Genomic DNA, 21,751 nt, shown 5'->3' on the forward strand with positions numbered 1-21,751 from the left:
GGCAGGTTTCTATAGCGCGCACTTCAAGACTCTTGTCATACTTGAAAGAACTTTCCGAGACGTGTTCTAATGATTAATGAGAGCTTAATTAAATAGCTTTCTCAGTATACAAAACTTGTCCTCGAAAATCTTTGAATAAAAACATCAAAATCCAAATTCAAATTTCCACAGTATAATGCTTTCGATTCCTTAGGAATTGATAGGTCCTGTAGTCGAGTTTTTATTAAGTTTGTTTCTGATTGACGGATGTTTACAGGACTTACGTCAAGGATAGGATATGTCGGTTTGTAAAGGTTTGTTTATAGCTCTTAAAGTTAACAAAGTAGAAACTTCAAAAAAAGAGTCATTTTGAAAATGTCAGGGGTTTTCCAAGGACAAGAAGAAATACAAGTAGTAGAATCTAGAGCATAAACGGCTTTCTTGTAAATAGGTTTGTGAGTCAATAAGTCGTCTTTGTGGACGACTTATATAGCATTTATATTTGTACTACCAAAACTTTATCATTTGTGTAACCATTAAATTTCTTCCTTTACGTATCAATAAAGAATTACCTTTCTCAGAGTAAAATATTACTGTTAAGCCCTATAACTTCACTAACAAAAGTACTCAGTACATTTAATTACTTTTGTTTAACTAAATGGGAACTGTGTTTAAGCAATATAAAATTATATTTGAGATGTAGGCATTCAGTTTCTAATTTATCTTTCAAGAATGCATTCACAGTGATTTCTGAAGTAAATCAAATATTAAAAGCGTTAATACTTTAGAGTATCATTATTAGCATAATATTTCATTTGCTGGATATAAGAACAAATTCATAAATATATCTCAGCATCTTCTTGGAAAAGTCTATCGTAGACACGTTCAAAATATAATATGAACTTCCTTAAAAATGGTAAAGGAATGAAATGCATGTAAGTCGCCCTCATATATTTTATTTTCGAGATTTTGGGGGGAGGGATTTCGGTTTGGTTTGTTTGATTATGGCAAAGCACGCAAGAGCTATATGCCTAAGGGAAGGAACGCTTTCGTGGAGAACTTTATAAGGCAAACTGGCTTGATCTACGTAATACATGGGGAAAACCAAGGAAATACCCAAACAACCAGCCTGTTCCCCTGGATTTGAACTCAGGTGTAATTACAATGTTTAGTGACTTTATCTCGGCTTCTGGTGAATTTTAGAATGGCTAAGAAAACTCTGTGGTTAAAACCTCCTTTAGGAATTCATATTTATTAAATCGACTTTAAAACTACTCAGAGTTATTTATTGACAAATATAGTTTATTGAAGTATGCACGGTAGGCACAATATCAGTACTGTTCAAAAGTGGTTTAAATATTTCAGAATCTATAAAATTGTATATTTTACGAGAAAGATGTTGACTTTGCAAACCTGTTGCATGCGAAAGTCTTGACTAAAAGTGGGAAATTGCTTAAAAATTCCAGAGCAAAAAATAGCATTATGATTTCTTAATACACACAATCTTAATAGAGTAATGTTAACAGTGTTAACATTACACGGCGAAGTAAGGTCTGTGGGGCAATGCAGATGAAAAAGAGAATCGAGAATGTTAATCCTGCCGCAGGCTGTTATGTCAAAGACATTTTCCGTAATCATGAAGTAAAACAATTATGAAAGATATTTTTGATAAATTTTAGCTCGCTCAATAATAAAGTGTTTTGCCTGTCACGTCGACTTCTACCCGTTGATAACTAGCTATACATGGAGCAAACATTTGTGCAATGATAATCCTACTTGCCCTCCTGGAAGCTAATCATTGAAATGATCGAGCACGTGGCTAATGTCTCAACAAACTATTTTAGTTCCTGTATAGATTCCATTTATAATGTTTTATGCCAAATTAATGAACTAATTAATAACTGGAAGTCTTTGATTCAGTTTCCGGTGAGGACACTGTGGAACTTTCAAGATTCAATGCTCTGAAAAATCGAATAACTTTGTAATGACGAACGAACTAAAATGAGTTTGGTGATAACTCATACCCATCTTAATTTGGCGGACTGTATCTCTTTTCCTTCTCCAGAAGCCTTTTAAGTGCACTATGAATGCAATGAATTAATGCTATTCTTGATATATGTCATTATGGTGTAGCGATCATTACGTGCAGCTATTAAATGGAAGCTCTCAGATTCGGCTTCCGAAGATAAAACGGTTATTTTTTCAAAATTTCACTTCACAAAACCTTTATAACTCTAGTCCCACAAGTGGCTAAGTGGTTAAGACTTCTAAATACTGGTAATTAAGCCTACGTTTGAATCCAGACGAACGAGATGGCTACATGGATGATCTTCGTGGATTTTCCATGTGTAATGTGAATACGAAAACAATTTTACTTAGAATGTGCTCCCTTCTTTTCTTCAGGTAGCCTTTATGCGCTTTGCCGTATCCGTATGATTAAACCTAATGACTGTATCGTTATAGGAGAAATTTCTTGGAATGCTTATGAAATTATTTCACGTATGAATAACCTATGAAATCGTCTATTCAGGTCTTCCTTATTCAATAGGAACAAAGCAAAGCTCGAAACCAGTTTGATTCAGATGTCGTCTTAGGAACCGAATCTATTTCTTCACGATATAATTAATACTATAATTTCTATCAAATGACTGTTCATTGTATTCTAGGCGATTAAAGAACTGTTTATTGAAATAAATACTTGTGCATAAAGATATAACCTGTGTATTTCATCCAGGGATTTTTAATATCAGAAATTCCATTTAATTAAACGCTAGCTTAACATATTTGAGCTATCTTTCGATAAGAATTTCAGTTTAACCTTTTAAGCCCATTTTAATTTTTCAATATAAGTAAACACAAGAAATAGAAGACATCTGAAAAATATAATATCCCATTTTAGGAACTCTGGATAAATTTAGTACCCCTTCAACCTCAGTATTTATTAAAAATTAAATTTTCCGCTTTATAGAGACAGCAAGAATCTTATGTTTTTGTTTTATCTTGTGTGTGTGTGCATTAGAAATATTCTCATTAGCTAATTGCTGGGCGAATGAGAGCGTGTAAAGGTTGTAAAATATATCATGGAAATCAGGGCATGAATTGTTTACTGAAGTTAAAAACAAATATTTTGACCAAATCCCATCAGTCGTTGGAATGTTAGCATAATTATTTATTTTTTAATGCGGACATAAAGTTCGGGTGTTTGTGCTTGTTGACAGGCCATTTCAGCACTGCCATTAATTTGTAATAACATTTTCAGATCTTTTAGCTAAAACTCTTTAGCCTGCTGTTAGTTAAATAGCAAGTAACTAGACGTTTAACCTGCCCAACTTAAGTTTCACGTGCTGTTATTAAAGTTGAAATCCCCTTGAAAAAATTCTTTCCAATTTTTGAAATACTACTTGTATACGGCGATGATTTATTCTCTTATTTCTTTATTTCTCTGTTCTGTTTCTTTATATTTACTATCTGTTTTCAGTTCATTGAACTAGTTTTTTCAAACTATGGAGCTTGGCTGGCAGGGGAAAAAATAAATAAATTCAAAGTTAAACATTTATTTTATATCAGCAATAGAAAACTGGAAAATATTTCCCAAAATTTGATAGGAATCAAAATCTATGGGTTATCAACATAATATTAAATTTTAACTGTGTGCATAAGAATTTCGGAACAAGGACTAATTGAAAATGTACATGCTTTGCTTAGAGTTAAGAGCTAGATCTTTAGAAACCAACTCTGTTCACCAATCGTTATTATCACAAGACGGCAGTTAATAAATGGCATAATTTCTTCCATTTTTCTCAATGTAAAAGTGAATCCATAAATGGGCACATGTCAGATTAGTGTAAATCGATCAATCTAGGTCTGATGCCGAATTATCCTTAATCGTTTTAGTATGGGAACCAGATTTTCAGTAGACAACAGTTAAAGTACGAGAACTAATAAAAAATAAGCAAATATTGATCCTTTCGATAACAAATGTTATGAATATAATACTATTTGAAAATTACGATTTTGTTACTTCAAAATAGCTTTTCTAATTTCTAATTTTCGATTTTGATCTGCAGATATACTGTTAATAACAGGCTACATAAAAAAAGGCTGTATGCAAGTGCATTAAACCAAAATATAAAAATATTAAAACATTTAGGAAAAACTTAGAGCCATAAATAGTAGAGTCATTAGGCATTTCAAAGCAGGAAATATACAAAAATTGTGTAATACCCTCGCCGGAACTCGAACTCCGAACCTTCAGGCTGTTAGCCGGAAGTGCTTCTCAAGTACACCACGAAAGCAAGGGGCAAAGAGAGAGAAAATACCTTACCCAAAGACAGAGTGGAAAAAATCTTGAATACCGGTAGTTGAATCAAGGCTGAAATCCCGAGGAATGAGCGAGCTGCAATGAAATACTGATGGGGAAAATTAAACAAAAAAGGTGTTTTGTGTTAATTTTATGACGTGAAATCTAATGAGAGATAGTTGGTTTGTAGTCAGGGTCAACGTGTTCAATGGGATTCTCCTTTGCTACCCAGAAATATGCCAAATGCTATTCTTGATATATGTCATTATGGTGTAGCGATCATTACGTGCAGCTATTAAATGGAAGCTCTCAGATTCGGCTTCCGAAGATAAAACGGTTATTTTTTCAAAATTTCACTTCACAAAAACTTTATAACTCTAGTCCCACAAGTGGCTAAGTGGTTAAGACTTCTAAATACTGGTAATTAAGCCTACGTTTGAATCCAGACGAACGAGATGGCTACATGGATGATCTTCGTGGATTTTCCATGTGTAATGTGAATACGAAAAAAATTTTACTTAGAATGTGCTCCCTTCTTTTCTTCAGGTAGCCTTTATGCGCTTTGCCGTATCCGTATGATTAAACCTAATGACTGTATCGTTATAGGAGAAATTTCTTGGAATGCTTATGAAATTATTTCACGTATGAATAACCTATGAAATTGTCTGTTCAGGTCTTCCTTATTCAATAGGAACAAAGCAAAGCTCGAAACCAGTTTGATTCAGATGTCGTCTTAGGAACCGAATCTATTTCTTCACGATATAATTAATACTATAATTTCTATCAAATGACTGTTCATTGTATTCTAGGCGATTAAAGAACTGTTTATTGAAATAAATACTTGTGCATAAAGATATAACCTGTGTATTTCATCCAGGGATTTTTAATATCAGAAATTCCATTTAATTAAACGCTAGCTTAACATATTTGAGCTATCTTTCGATAAGAATTTCAGTTTAACCTTTTAAGCGCATTTTAATTTTTCAATATAAGTAAACACAAGAAATAGAAGACATCTGAAAAATATAATATCCCATTTTAGGAACTCTGGATAAATTTAGTACCCCTTCAACCTCAGTATTTATTAAAAATTAAATTTTCCGCTTTATAGAGACAGCAAGAATCTTATGTTTTTGTTTTATCTTGTGTGTGTGTGCATTAGAAATATTCTCATTAGCTAATTGCTGGGCGAATGAGAGCGTGTAAAGGTTGTAAAATATATCATGGAAATCAGGGCATGAATTGTTTACTGAAGTTAAAAACAAATATTTTGACCAAATCCCATCAGTCGTTGGAATGTTAGCATAATTATTTATTTTTTAATGCGGACATAAAGTTCGGGTGTTTGTGCTTGTTGACAGGCCATTTCAGCACTGCCATTAATTTGTAATAATCATTTTCAGATCTTTTAGCTAAAATTATTTAGCCTGATGTTAGTTAAATAGCAAGTAACTAGACGTTTAACCTGCCCAACTTAAGTTTCACGTGCTGTTATTAAAGTTGAAATCCCCTTGAAAAAATTCGTTCCAATTTTTGAAATACTACTTGTATACGGCGATGATTTATTCTCTTATTTCTTTATTTCTCTGTTCTGTTTCTTTATATTTACTATCTGTTTTCAGTTCATTGAACTAGTTTTTTCAAACTATGGAGCTTGGCTGGCAGGGGAAAAAATAAATAAATTCAAAGTTAAACATTTATTTTATATCAGCAATAGAAAACTGGAAAATATTTCCCAAAATTTGATAGGAATCAAAATCTATGGGTTATCAACATAATATTAAATTTTAACTGTGTGCATAAGAATTTCGGAACAAAGACTAATTGAAAATGTACATGCTTTGCTTGGAGTTAAGAGCTAAATCTTTAGAAACCAACTCTGTTCACCAATCGTTATTATCACAAGACGGCAGTTAAAAAATGGCATAATTTCTTCCATTTTTCTCAATGTAAAAGTGAATCCATAAATGGGCACATGTCAGATTAGTGTAAATCGATCAATCTAGGTCTGATGCCGAATTATCCTTAATCGTTTTAGTATGGGAACCAGATTTTCAGTAGACAACAGTTAAAGTACGAGAACTAATAAAAAATAAGCAAATATTGATCCTTTCGATAACAAATGTTATGAATATAATACTATTTGAAAATTACGATTTTGTTACTTCAAAATAGCTTTTCTAATTTCTAATTTTCGATTTTGATCTGCAGATATACTGTTAATAACAGGCTACATAAAAAAAGGCTGTATGCAAGTGCATTAAACCAAAATATAAAAATATTAAAACATTTAGGAAAAACTTAGAGCCATAAATAGTAGAGTCATTAGGCATTTCAAAGCAGGAAATATACAAAAACTCGAAGTTCGGAGTTCGAGTTACTCGCCGGAACTCGAACTCCGAACCTTCAGGCTGTTAGCCGGAAGTGCTTCTCAAGTACACCACGAAAGCAAGGGGCAAAGAGAGAGAAAATACCTTACCCAAAGACAGAGTGGAAAAAATCTTGAATACCGGTAGTTGAATCAAGGCTGAAATCCCGAGGAATGAGCGAGCTGCAATGAAATACTGATGGGGAAAATTAAACAAAAAAGGTGTTTTGTGTTAATTTTATGACGTGAAATCTAATGAGAGATAGTTGGTTTGTAGTCAGGGTCAACGTGTTCAATGGGATTCTCCTTTGCTACCCAGAAATATGCCAAATTTTGGCGTCCGTTCTTTAGCACATACGGAAATGAATGTAAAAAGTGCTTCATATTCTAATTTCAAGAATTGTAAGAGTAGCTGAATGAAAATTTTCATGTGGAATAAGGAACCTGTCATTGAGAAGGCATTTGACGTATTGGGAGAAATGACGTGCGATTTGAAAAATGGAAGCAAGACACACACCGACACAGATCTGTAAAGACCTAAAAATAGCCAAAAGCTTCATATCAGAAATCTGGAAACCGTTTAAAAACACCGGTGATATATGGAAACAACCAGGTTAAGATCACAAATGGGCCACAAAAGACTCTTAGGACCGTTAATTAACAACGAATGCTAAAAGATATAGACAGCTGACGTCAGCCCGTACTGCATGGGAGTTAGCAAGATTTACAAAAACTCGACTCTGCAAATATACCGTGAATAACAGGCTACATAAAAGAGGGCTGTATACAAGAAGACCCATAATTTGTAATGGCACCCCCCCCCCAGATTTACGCATTTTTATCAGTGCAGCTATAAATGCTGAAATTTTTAATGATGAGGTTCTAGGTCTTTATGTCAATATGTTTAAAGGGAGAATCAGTAATAACTTTCTCCTAATGGATGGTAATACCCGTTTCCATCACGTTAACACTAGTGACTAATTATCTTAAGAGCGAAAGAAACAAGCGAATGGAGTGACCCGCATATTTTTTGATTTAAATCTGTCAGAACATGCGTAGGACGCCCTGGAAGGCATCACTGCAGCCCCCGTCTAGCATTCTCCAGGAACCTCAAGGCACTTTTCATCATAAATACACTTTGTCATTGCAGGAACTCTTAGACAGTCTGATACATACCTTGATAATAGTTGTGAAACTTACGTTTCGGTTAAGGTTCCTGCATACCTCATTATTTTTTCTAATTTCTTATTAATTTTAAGCATCTCTAAAATATTTTAACAACAGATTTCTCCTATCCAAGTCAACATCAACCTTCCCGTCTTCATATTTCAATTTCATTTTTGCAGATATAAAACGTATGTTAAGCATGACAAAATGGTAAGCTTGTGCAAGTTTCATGTTCTTAATTATAAAACCATTCAAGTTACATGATATTTTACAGTTGTGAATTGAAATTTTCCAGCCAATGTATTTTTGTGGTTTTCACCATGAGTAACTGGAATAGAACAAGTTTCCCTTAGAAAAATCTTCCACGAATGCATAGCTCTTAGATATATAGTCCTGATTTGTTTTACTATGTTCCACTTAACAAAGATTAAACAAAGATTAAGAAGGTTTATTGGGCGATTCTTATCGCCCAATAAACCTTCTTCCTACAATAGGGAAATTACTTGAGAGAGCCCTAGCAAACCGTCTCAGGCATAACATAAGGAAGTCCAACACAGCAAGTCCGTGCCAGTTCGGTTCTCTCCGAATATGAGCACTATACATGCAATCAATGATATTCTAGAGCGGGTAAAAGGAAATAAAGTAAAGAATCTGTACTCGGCTGTACTGTGACTAGACCTCCAAAAAGCCTTTGATTCCCTCTGGTGGCCGGAGGTTTTAAGCACATTGAAATACATGAACTGTCCAAAACACATTTACAAAATTTTTCAAGATTACTTCACTAACAGACACAGCGTCATTATAAATAACAACCGTACAGTTGAAAAATTACAAGTCAGAGGCTGCCCGCAGGAGTCATGCTTAAGTGCAGATTTTTGGAACCTGACGTTTGACGAAGTCATAAAGCACAAATGTCCCCAACACTCAAAAGTGCACGGCTTTTGCGGACGATATAGCTTTTGTTGTGAGTGGTAGCTCTAGAGATGAGTTACAAAGAAATGTAAACAGTACATTAGAAATTTTTAACTCTCTTTGCAAACAACAAAAACTAATAATTTCTCAAGGAAAATCACGTGACTTAATTATCCCCAAACCCTCACAAAAGATAACAAGACTTCCAAGATTCGAAATAGAAGGAATTAAAATAAGAATTGTTAACTTCCTAAAATACTTGGGTGTCATCATTGACAAAAAACTTAACTTTATAGACAATCTAGACTATATTAAAAGCAAGACCACCAAAACAGCAACCAATCTAAAGCGAATGAACGGAATTGGATGGGGAATGAGCAGACCAACCCAAAACCTCATCTACCATACAGCAATCGAGAAGATTGCCCTATACGGGGCAGCAATATGGGCAGAACCAATGACGAAAAGAAAGCAAAAAAAGCTTCATACAATCCAGCGAGCCTTCCTTCTTAACTACACGGGATACTATAGAACAACATCAAATGCGACACTCTTCCAAATCGCTAACAGCACACCACTTTTTATACGCACTGAACAATAATTCCATAAGACAACAGTACTAAAACTACGAAAGAAGAGCCATTACAAATCATTAGAACGTTTAGCAGAGAATTGCGAGACACCGGCACACCCATATGAGCACCACCCAGGAAAGAAAAATAATATCACATTAAGCATGAAAAAAGAAGTAAGTGAAAAGAAATTCCCCCCCCCAACTCTATACAGACGGTTTCGGCCTAGAATAAGGTAAAGGCAAATCAAAATCTACATAGGTCCCAGTTCGACAACACAACAGAAGTTCCACCTAGATAATCAAAATAGTATATTCCAAGCAGAAACAGTAGCGCTCCTTGAAGCAATAAAATACAGCATCACAAACTCCTTAAAAGCAGCACATATCTTTATAGACAGTCTTTCAGCCATTGCATGCCATCGCAATCCCGAGTCACCGATCAAAATTAATCCAGGAGATTACAGAAAGAACTTCAGCATCACAACATCAACACCTCTTTGTCACTTGGCTGAAGACGCATGCAGGGACGAAAGGCAACGAGAAGGCTGACATCCTAGCCAAAGAAGCAGCTAGGGGTCAAAATGCACAAAATTTATCAGTACCATGGCCTGGCTCGCACCTTAAAAAATCATAAGCAATAAATCTAAAGCTGAATGGCAGAACTGGTGGGACTACGCCGAACAAGGAAGAAGGATTTATCAGTTGTCCCAAAAGTAGGCACAGCACCCAGTTTAATAACAAGGGAAATAACGTGGTTCTTATCAGGGCATGGCCCTTTTCCCACGTACTTTTATGCAATGAAATTAACAACTTCAGATCAATGTGCATATGAAGAAAGAGGCAGTCCCGAACATTATATATTCAAACGCCCCCTCACAGCTGAACATCATCTAAAAGTCCCGAATTCAGAGAGTGAAGGGACTCCCTTTATTAGATACGCTACCAAGAACAACCATCTCCGAAAAATAATCATAATTATAATGTACTCCCTGTCCACAAGAGGCTCTGAGCTATGCAGCACAGCCTAGAATAATATAAGAAAGCTATTACTTAAAACATTTTATGTAAGCAGACCTGGTGCTGTCCTCCATAGCATGTAAGTGCGAAAGATACTAACTGTAAAAACATCAATGTATATTTAAGAAAAAAAGAAAGACATCGCCCGCGGTGTGGTAAAATACAAAGCATTGCAAGCAACGCCTGGCAGGGTCTCCTGTAAGTCCTGTGGGGTGGAATTATCTGGATATCTAGTGTGGCTGGACAATACCCACATTGTCCAATGGTTAAATAATGGGTGTCCACCGCACTTCTCCATATCCATATGCTTTTGTCGTGTAAGGAAGGCTTTGCAACTATGCGTTCGATTCCCAGCAACGGGAATAGTCTAGACAATTAGCTGCTTGATTTATAATGCTTACATAAAGCTGAATAACATGTATATCTTTTCACCTTTTCGTGTTACATTTATTTCCGTCTCTGCTTTCTCTATTTGTTTTGCATTTTTCTCGTTTAACTGTATTATCCTAGTCATACTAAACGCACTTTCCGAGCTGTGTAAACAGTTGAGAAGCAGTGGGAAGTAAAGTTGAAATTCCAGCAAAATCAGTTCTACAATTTTTGAAATATTTTAAAGCTGTAACTTTCTTATGAGTTCTATCTTAAAATTAATGACAGGATGTAATTATTTTACATTAAAATGAAAAGTGTGAATTTAAATTCCACTTGTTTCAAATTTCTCTTATATCAACTTGGATCTTTTTCAAGCTGAACTTTTTAACATTTATTCCATTTTCACTAAATTGTTTTCATTTTATACTAAAGAGAAGGAAATCACAGCTTACTAAATTTAGACAATCTGTTGCAGCCCTTATCATAAAAAGGGCCGTTTTGACGATCTACGATGCTTTTCCTGTATTATCATTTGTCATCTAAGTGTAAATGAGTTTCTATTAATGCAGATAACATGATAATGCTTGCAAAATAACTTGTTTATTAATTTAAGCGTGTTACATTTTCCTTTGACATTATCTCATGCACTCTTGCACATTAACCTGCCCTTAAACCCTTTCATTGCATTTCTGGATCACATTTTAGCATTCTCCAATCGTCGTGAATGAGTTAAAATTAGATACAGTAGAAAGTAGCTCGCGCTGCATCTTCCTCAGACAATGCCCATCTAGTACTGACAATTTAAACACCGTCATTACATTGACAGGTTGAATATTTTTTCATCTTCTATTTCCAAATAAGTAAACTATTAAAAAATTATCTATGTAATTCAAAATTCGGTTTTAGACAGAGTAAAGACTCTGAAGAGGAAGAGTAAATGGGTAGACATTGTTTTATGAACTTTGTCGTTTTGCCCTAGAGTTGCTATCCAAGTCGGTTGACTGTAATTAGCAAGTAAGGGATAATCGCATACGGTGCATTTTAATTTGACAGTACTACCTGTAAGTAACTTAATTTACATCATACTGCATTCTGTGCTTTCGCAATTGCTTTACAAAACAAGTAAATTGAAATGAATTGCTCATTTCTTTGAATGAACAGTATTTCTAATAACCAAATAAATTTATTTATCGAACTTCTTTTATTTTCTCAACTAAAATACTTCCTTTCTAGGAAAAGTATTTAGAGATATATTTCTGATAGGGCGAGTTTCTGCTATGAAACCAATTTTAATAAAGCAACTTTTTTTTTTACTTAAGCGGATTAAAATGTATAAATTTCATGGTATTAAATACATCATGCAAAATGAGAAGCAAATCTAAAGTGAGAAAACATCCTTAATACTTAATAAATTCGTAATGAAAGAACATCTTTAATCAGTATAGAAGCAAAGTCGAGTATTTATCTTTATCAAAACAGCTGAAAGTATTATCTCATCCAAAGCCTTAAATGAAAGAAAAAAGGCATAATGAAATTTGTGAGGAATGTATTTAATGGATAAGTAATCTGACATTCTGCAATTCAAAATCAGATTCCACAAAAGCTTCGAGAAGCTCCCATTTCATTGCTCTTGTTATTCTTTTTCATAATTTTAGGCGACATTTGGAAAAATACTTTTCGCTCATTGATAGTATTTAATCGTATAAGTACTGTCCTACCTGTTTAGTCAGTCCCGGAGCAAGATGGGCAGCACCGCCTGACAAAATGGCTGTGGCTGCACTGAATGGCAAAATTTTAGAATTCAGAAGAGACATTGGGCAGCAAAATTTAAAGACTGAAAAATTCTTAGAATTTAGAGCAGCAGAATTTAGAAACCGCACGGACTGCATTTGGAGGCAAAATGTCTAACCCAGGCCCTAGTTTTAGTACGGAGGTAAGTGGATGTGCAAAGATAGCTAATGAAAATATACGCTGAAATATTATATATAGATCGTATAGTCGAATGTAAGTAAAAAAGCCTCTAATTAAATTCAAAATCTATGGTTTACTTTGCATAAGCATGATTAACCCACTACTTTCTACGGATTAAAACTCTGTACTTATGAGCTTTGGGGGGGGGGTGTTCCTCAACAATTTATGGTCCTTGCAGTTCTTATGGGTATTAGCGGTTGACACAGATTTTGGACACTCAGTATTTAAAATGAGCAAAAACTAAACATAATAGTTATTCGTAATAAGAATTAAAATTTTAAGGACTTGAAGTAAAAGAGCTAAAAATACTTTAACGTATCATTCAGCAGACAAACTTATAGCAAAATATTTTTTATGTTGTTTTTTATCATAATTTATATCTTATATATTTCAGTAAATTCCGTGTACGAAAATAGTTGCAAGGATATATTAAGTGTATCAACATGCACTGATTTTAGAGAGAGAAAACTTTTCGTACTCTATGAAGATGACTATTTCAAAATTTTCAAAATTTATTATTATTAATTAAATGAATTTAATAAATTTATTTAATTAATAATAATTTATTATTTCTCTAGTTTTACTTATATCCACTGAAAGTTTAAGGAAAGCTCAATACTTTATATTTGACCTGATGTTTTTATTTTTAAGGAAGGATGCATGGAAAGTAACTAGACATTTTTAACATTTATTGAAAATGAACGAATTATTGTAGGAGTATGTCCTTGTACTAAACTTCATATAAGTAATTCGGATATTTTTCCCCAGCATCACCCTTAAAAAAACCTCATAGGCATGCAAATGATATTATTTTTAAATGAAGCTGTCCACCACCAAAACTTCAAATATTTATAGTGGTTTAAGTTCACGGGCTTTGAGAGCTGTTGTAAACTGTGTTTTGTTAATATATACGGCATTTTAGTACATAAAAAAAACTGAAAGCATACCTAAATTTAATGGTTGTGACAGCCCTAAATATTCTCGTGCAATTTTTCGAGAACACTGGAAGTGTTACGTATTGGAGTTAACAGTAGAAGAACCGTCGTTGGTCGATTACTATGCAAATCTTATTATAAGCATAAATGGAGTCCTTAGTAGTAATATAATCAATCAGTGGAGTCAGTAGTGCTCAGAGTTTTCAAGAACTATGAATCTACCTAATTCATCAATGCTGCAGATCCTATACTGTGTGTTATAATTGTATCCCTGTAAACTCGTAATATCCACCAGCAGGCGGAATATTCTTCCGTGGGTATTGAAAAAAGTTGTTTATGATCTACAGTGAATTCTGAACACATGTTGGAAAGACAAAGCGCATTTTTTGTTTTATGAAAGTTGTAATACTCATGATTACCGAATATGAGCATTCATCGTCCAACAAGCCCGTTATACTCGCCACGAGTCTTTATGTGGTGCAGTTGTGTGGTCCATAAATGGCCCATTCTTTTTTGTACAGTCATGTACAACAAGTGTAACAAGCGTGCTGGACAATATGCTTTGACGGGCTTTACTTGGCAATATGACATGAGAACATAGCACCATGTTCTCATAGAAATTGTCACGTTTATGCAGATGATGCGGTCCCCTCACTTTGCAGATCTTATAAAACAATTCTTCATAACGGCGTTAAGACCCAAGCGACCGATTCGTTCTTTAATTCCTCTAAAGGACTTTCGGTACGGAACTTATGCCGTATAGTCTGGCTTTTTAAATTATCAGACTTGAAACCCGCGGGCTTTTGGTTGGGAATCTATAGAAATCAAGGCTCTATATCATGTAATTCTAACACATTTAAACGTACTATTCGCCGTGAAGTACTTCTAAATATCCATATACGCTTAATACAACTGTAAAAGGTGTAATTGCACCTTTGCAGAAAAGAATCTTCTGTGGTGGTAACACACTGAACATCTGGTAATGTGATACATTGTGTTGTGAAACAATTATAAGATATTTAAGGAAGCTTCTTTTCGTGAAATATCATCTGAAGGTGATCGGAAGGTAGTTCAACGCCGTCTATCAGCAAGAACGCAAATTTTCTTGCTTTCAAAAGAACTCCAAGTTCAAAACATGAATTTTAATTTCAAACATGAAACTTAATTAATAACATGAATTTGCATCATCATACAATAACTAGTTCACGTTAAATGAATTTTTAAAACGTTTAGTGACTTCTGATGTAACCTCTATATTTATACTAATTCTGTATAAAACTGAAAGCAGTCATTAAGTCTGTTAAACTTCGGAATTTCATTTTAAACAATAAATTCTATTAAGCTCTCAGTCCTTTTAAACGATATAAATTTCACTTTAACATTTCTTTTTCAGTATTTTCATCATATGCGCAGTTCTGCTTGAGAGTCATTTATAACTGTAGATCTGCGTAATAAGGTTAAAATTTTATAGTCGCTGTAACAACAAAAGAAAGAATTTTAGGCGATTTTTTTTAACCAAAAAAAAAGTTTTGAACGTGAAATTTTCCTAGCTAAGAATTTAAGCGAACTGCTCTAATAAGCGATAAAATCATGGATATTGATGCATTTGCTCCTTTTTATGTCTTATTGCCTTTTTTTACATGCTGTCTAAATAAACCAAGGTGTAATGCTTAATTTAAATTCATTAAAACGAAAAAAACACATTTCCCACACATGCTGTTGAGGAAAGTAATTTGTATAAACTGATTAATTTAAAAGTACTCAGACGGATATTTTTCCAATTAAGTAACTTCTTTTTGTCTATCATTTCTTGCTTGCCTAGTTCATCCATTAAACAGCCGCTTGAATGGTTTGAGATGCGCTTAATGAACAAATTCTCATATAAGTTTAGAATCAAATATAAATAAAACGTCCATTCTAATACATCCATGTCCAGAACTACGATTAAAGAATGAAACGGAAAACAAAACCTTGCCTTATTTCTTCATGCTAAACTCCCCAATCACTGGTATACAATAATAAAAAAGATTCTTAAACATTGCTGTAATGTAATACGCTTAGTAAAATTGGCTTAATCAAGTTAATAGCACTGGCAAATAACGTGACTTTTAACTGAAAGCTGTTATAAAGTAATGTAAATCTATTTACATGATGGACCCGATTTCCAGATGAGCATAATTCCGTATGTATTAGTAATAGCGTACTGATTTTTTATAGGCAAAATGGAAAGGTAAATCCCGAAATATTAAAATGTCCTGTTCTTTTAATGGAATGCTTCTTTGGCTCTTCAGTATTAAATAAGAAGCTTAGGGTTCTGAATACTTAATGTTCTCTTGCTTACTAAATTGATGACCAAATCAAAGCTGTGATCTCTTCCTTTGAAATTTTGTTAAAGATGTTGTGTTTCTTTGATTATCTGTACATAAACCTACGTGATATCAAAAACTGCGTTATTACTGCTGAGGAAACGGTAACAAAGGACTTGTCTATATTGATCTGAATTAATTTGAATTCATGATTATTTTTTAAACTTAAACAAAGGCTTATAAACTCTATTAATAACATCGAAAAAACTCAGAACCATGAAAATATTAAAATTGAATACTGATTATAAAAAAATAAACCGATAAGTTAGTTCGAATTCTTAATTTTTTAGATGTAAAGTGTTCGACAAAATCTATCTATCTTGAAATCTTGATTCTATCTTCAATATACCTTTAAAATCGAGTTTAAGCTCAATAAATAACATCCGCTTTGAATTACTCATAATTTTATGAATGACTATTAAATATATGAAAAACTTTAAAATTATTACGCAGACATCTACCTACGCAATAAATAATTAATTATTACTACAAGAAAAATAATTACCCTACAGGAAAAACTAAGGTTTAGTATATTATTGCAACTTTAAGAAGAATATTTATAAGAGAAAAAAAAAAAAAAGGGGGGAAGCTGGGCATCTGTTATACTGTTAATATTAGCAATAACCAAGTAATTGTCAGAAAGCATTGCGAGTTTCTAATTTAATTAATATTCCTTACAAGCCTAAAAGAGTCACTTGATCTCTGACTTACAGTCAATATTTTATGGCCAGTTCATGAGCATTTTATTTCAGCAAAAGTAATTACTGAATACCCGTAAATACGCATGGGTCCTCAGTTTTGCTTTCTATCTCAACTGCGCAGTAACTGAAATTGAATTACAAGTACTGAGCAACACAATTTAATTATCTACGAGGTGAAGATAAGATATTTAACGTATTTACATATCATCTCCTTAAATGCACAAATGAGCAAGAATTACATACAGGTAATAAACAAGCTTCTCATCAATTCCAGTTTCAACAAATTATTCAAGAAATCAATGTCAAACCAGCATAACAAATAATTAGTCGCAGATTTTAAATAAGAAATAAAACGCACTGCAACTCCTCTTTTTACTTGTACTTATCCCATTGCTTTCACCGAAGACCTTCATTTCCTATTTTCATCTTTTCTATTCTGGAAGGTTCGAAATTTTATTCTGAAATGCACTATAGTAAAATGAAGGTGAAATCGCATGCATCTCTTTAGTTATTCGACGTTTGTGGAAATCACTTCTGTCTGACTGGCGAGAGTAGCTGTCTAATCCGTCTGAGGGAAAGTGGATGGGTATACTGAGTTATTAATGGTCGACGTGACAGACAATCAGCTATTTCGCAAGTACTCTATGTAACGTTTACTGGAGCTGAGAAGGATTGATGGCCTCCCGCAGTAACTATCCCTTCGTTTCGAAAGCTACTTGATGGAGTAACCTGCGAGGCATTACCTGACAAAGCGGAAAATCCTCAGAAGTCATTCAAAACAATCATTTTACATAATCTAACGCCGACTGAAAGTTTCAGCCCAACTTTGAGCTTTCGGCATAAAACTTTATCATTATTATCCTCTAATTGCGAATAAATTAAATTAGTAAGAATGATAAGATTGAAAATGTCATAAATATAGAGCTGATAATTTGCCATAAGCCATCGCGCATAATGACGTGTGTTCATATTTTTTTTCTCTAGCTGCATAATTTATTATAAAATACCAAGATGTATTATTCCTGTTGACATTGATAACAGCAATCTAACTTTAACCAAATTTATTTTTCTAACCGAAATATTTTTTAAAGCGAAAATTGAATTTAACGTATGGCTTGTTTTCTCATTCACACAACAAACTCATCATTTATTTAAAATAATGCGTATTTTCGGAACGCATTATTAGCCTCTTCTAAAGCTAGGCGTCTTCCTTGATACATAAGAAATTTCATATTTCATAAAATATGACATAATCAGGGTTGAAATCTTCTTTTGATAGGAACAATTATCCGTCTTTCGTGAACTGAAGCCCTAACTGCAGTTGAGTCTTCATTTAACTGCTGAAATATATTATAAGGTATTTTCTCCTTCCTTTTTCGCATGCCTTCGTGGCCTAATTGGAAGCACAGAGATTCGAGAGATTCAGAGTTCGGGTCTCAGTGAGGGCATTGCACATTTTTTACCTTTTTACATATAACTTAATGACTTAATAACTCTACAACACTGGATTTTTTTTTTATTTTATTGCTTAATATTTTGATTTTAAAAGATTAAAAGCAATATGTAATCTCAGCATTTACCATTAATAAATAAGTAATACTTTTGACAATGCTTGAAAAGTCTCTCTTAGAATTTATCGTCTTGTTATTGAAGGTTGAAGCAATCTCGTATTACGATAAAATCATGAATATTGATGCATTTGCTACTTTTTATGTCTTATTGCCTTTTTTACATGCTGTCTAAATAAACCAAGGTGTAACGCTTAATTTAAATTCATTAAAAGGAAAAAAAACACATTTCCCACACATGCTGTTGAGGAAAGTAATTTGTATAAACTGATTAATTTAAAAGTACTCAGACGGATATTTTTCCAATTAAGTAACTTCTTTTTGATCATTTCTTGCTTGCCTAGTTCACCCATTAAACAGCCGCTTGAATGGTTTGAGATGCGCTTAATGAACAAATTCTCATATAAGTTTAGAATCAAATATAAATAAAACGTCCATTCTAATACATCCATGTCCAGAACTACGATTAAAGAATGAAACGGAAAACAAAATCTTGCCTTATTTCTTCATGCTAAACTTCCCAATCACTGGTATACAATAATAAAAAAGATTCTTAAACATTGCTGTAATGTAATACGCTTAGTAAAATTGGCTTAATCAAGTTAATAGCACTGGCAAATAACGTGACTTTTAACTGAAAGCTGTTATAAAGTAATGTAAATCTATTTACATGATGGACCCGATTTCCAGATGAGCATAATTCCGTATGTATTAGTAATAGCGTACTGATTTTTTATAGACAAAATGGAAAGGTAAATCCCGAAATATTAAAATGTCCTGTTCTTTTAATGGAATGCTTCTTTGGCTCTTCAGTATTAAATAAGAAGCTTAGGGATCTGAATACTTAACGTTCTCTTGCTTACTTAATTGATGACCAAATCAAAGCTGTGATCTCTTCCTTTGAAATTTTGTTAAAGATGTTGTGTTTCTTTGATTATCTGTACATAAACCTACGTGATATCAAAAACTGCGTTATTACTGCTGAGGAAATGGTAACAAAGGACTTGTCTTAGGAAGTATGGCATGATCCAATTTAATTTAGTTAATTTAATTAGATCATCATCTTACATAACGTAATTCTGTGCGTCTAATGAAGTCTCATGCTGAACAGTAAAAAACATTTGGCTGGTGTGTTCCCTACATTTCAAGGAGTACTAGTCAATCTGTATCCATAAAATAAAAAAAAAACCTCTTTTACATCCAGTCATGCTAAATAACGCTATATTGTTTATCTTATATTCATTATATTTTATTTTATCAGATTTATAAATATATTCCGGGTTGCTTTTAGCATAATTTAAGCATAAATAAAAAAAAACAATGAAAGTCTTTCAGAACATCCATTTTTTTCGTAAAAAATGTAGGAAAGCTCCATCCTCGAACACTATAATTGATTACTTTTTTCTCTTTCAGTCAGTATCGTCATCACCCAGGATTACCAACTACTAAGATAATGCTGGCTCCTGAACCTCCAGGGCTTCCTCCTTTAGAGGTGAGAGTGTTACACTTAAATACTTATAACTTAACTTTTAATGCATAGAACATTTTGATCGTCTCTAAAAGGTTTTACTTATTTTTTTATTCATATATTTATATCCTTTTAACTTCAAATGTTTTTTCCCTTTGATTATACCCCTAAGCTCTAAAGTGAAAATTCACTTCAACATAACAAAACTTAATATAATAAAAAATAAAATAATATTTAGGGATACTTATATTCGTAGATGATTTGATGGTTCCGTGCTTTCGAAAAAGAACTAACTTCAATAACTTACTTCTCTTAGGATTAAACTACTAAGAAATGAAACTCGTAACAGTTCATATATGATTGCGAAGCTATCTAGGCTCTCCTCTCATCCAGCTGAGAAAACAGCTTATAATATGGCTTCGTCGCATGACCGCTCCTTCAGTCGCTAGATCTATCTTATCAGCAGAGGAGAATTTCAGAAATCGACGACGTTGTTATGCAGAAGCGCCTGGAGTCTTCCTGTGTACACACAGCGAACTACCGAGAGAGAACTAAACTATCTCGGCCCAGTTTGACATTCGATACGTTTGGGCTCACCGGCTGTTTCTGAAAATAAAGAGCTCGTCACCCGCCATGTTGAGGTGGACTGACCATGGAGGAAGAAAAGACCTACGTACATGCAGCCGAGAAAGATAATGCTTCGAGGAAGAAGCAGTTTTTTATTTTCACTCCTGTTAACTAAGATAACTGTGGGTCTTCTTCGTATAAGGCAGTAGACGAAAAGCTCTCATAACAAGGATAAAACAATACAATAGCTCGAAGCCTTACCAGCCTCAACTTGATCCCGGGCAACTACTACATATAAGCAGAAAAGAAGGAGTTGTGTCCCAAAGCCTTTGCTGACCTCGTCTCAACAGATCGATCATCTCAACTCTGTATGGATAGAATAATGAAATCTATTGATCCGTTTTTCTAGCCATATAGAGTTTAACCTACGCTGAATCTGTCCGGAGGGATCATAACTAGGAACCCGGTTCGTGTTTAGTATACACCAGAACGACTTTCGCCAAGAATTTATTACTTAGCCGCAACTATCTCGTATCTGCAGCAGGGAAAATATTCATGTAGTCAGTTCGAATTGTTAAGGATACGAAGAAAACTTTCACCAAGCTAGCAGTCTGAGAATAACAAGTCTGACAATTACAATTAAGCCAACAGCATTCGTGTGCTTTGCTAAATCTAATTAATCCAAACTCTTTTTTCAAGCGGAAATAACAATATTTGACAATCTTCAAGCTATTATCCAAAGAAGCTATTACCCATATTATATCCACAGAAGCTACTACCCATATTATATCCACAGAAGCTATTACCCATATTATATCCACAGAAGCCATTTTGCTGTATTGATTTATTGACCTGTGTATTCATTCGAGATAACTTCACTGAAAAAAAAAAATGGATGCATTTGCAATGGGTTTGGAGTTATTATGTTACAGCAAAGCACACCAATGCTATCTGCCTGAGAGAAGGTGATTCCCAACCACCGTGCCGCGGCACTTTTGTGTGCCGCCAAATTTTAGAAATGGGTTTAATTTTAGAAATGGGTTATAATGGGTTTAATTCTAATATACGGTACACATGATAATGGGCGAAATTCGGTTTTTAAGACATTAATAAGCGTGGTATCCAATTGTGGTATCCAAGCCGATTTTGATGACGAAGACTCCTGTATACTTTTTCCTGTATACTGTTTACCTTGAACGATGAGGAAGAACTAATTTCGCTTTCTAATAATCGATATTTAATTTTAAACTATTAGGAAGAGTCAATTAATTTCTTTTGGATTATCATTAGATGCGATTATCACATGATGGCCAAAAAAGGCCTTAAAAATATTATTACAGTTTTCTACATCTTATTTATGTGAATTCGCATTTCCAGTATTAACCAACATGAAAACGAAAAAAAGATGGAGACTGTTAAATGTAGAAGACGATATGAGAGTAGCATTGTCATTTTTACTACCAAACATAAATGAAATTAGCAAAAA

General features: G+C 33.7%; 1 protein-coding gene across 2 annotated transcripts in view; it reads left to right on the forward strand.

Moving 5' to 3' along the window:
- LOC118185082 (ETS homologous factor-like) overlaps nucleotides 1-21,751 on the forward strand; it is a 148,971-nt gene that overhangs the window by 70,085 nt on the left and 57,135 nt on the right. For both annotated transcript variants that reach the window (XM_085810078.1, XM_085810079.1), the window contains exon 2: nucleotides 19,644-19,722. In XM_085810078.1, the coding sequence (XP_085666204.1) occupies nucleotides 19,644-19,722 (79 nt within the window). The remainder of the gene's footprint in view (nucleotides 1-19,643; nucleotides 19,723-21,751) is intronic.

The sequence above is a fragment of the Stegodyphus dumicola genome, chromosome X2, assembly GCF_044657685.1.
Source record: "Stegodyphus dumicola isolate Sdum_Otavi_A_Nest chromosome X2, ASM4465768v1".
NCBI lineage: Eukaryota > Metazoa > Arthropoda > Arachnida > Araneae > Eresidae > Stegodyphus > Stegodyphus dumicola.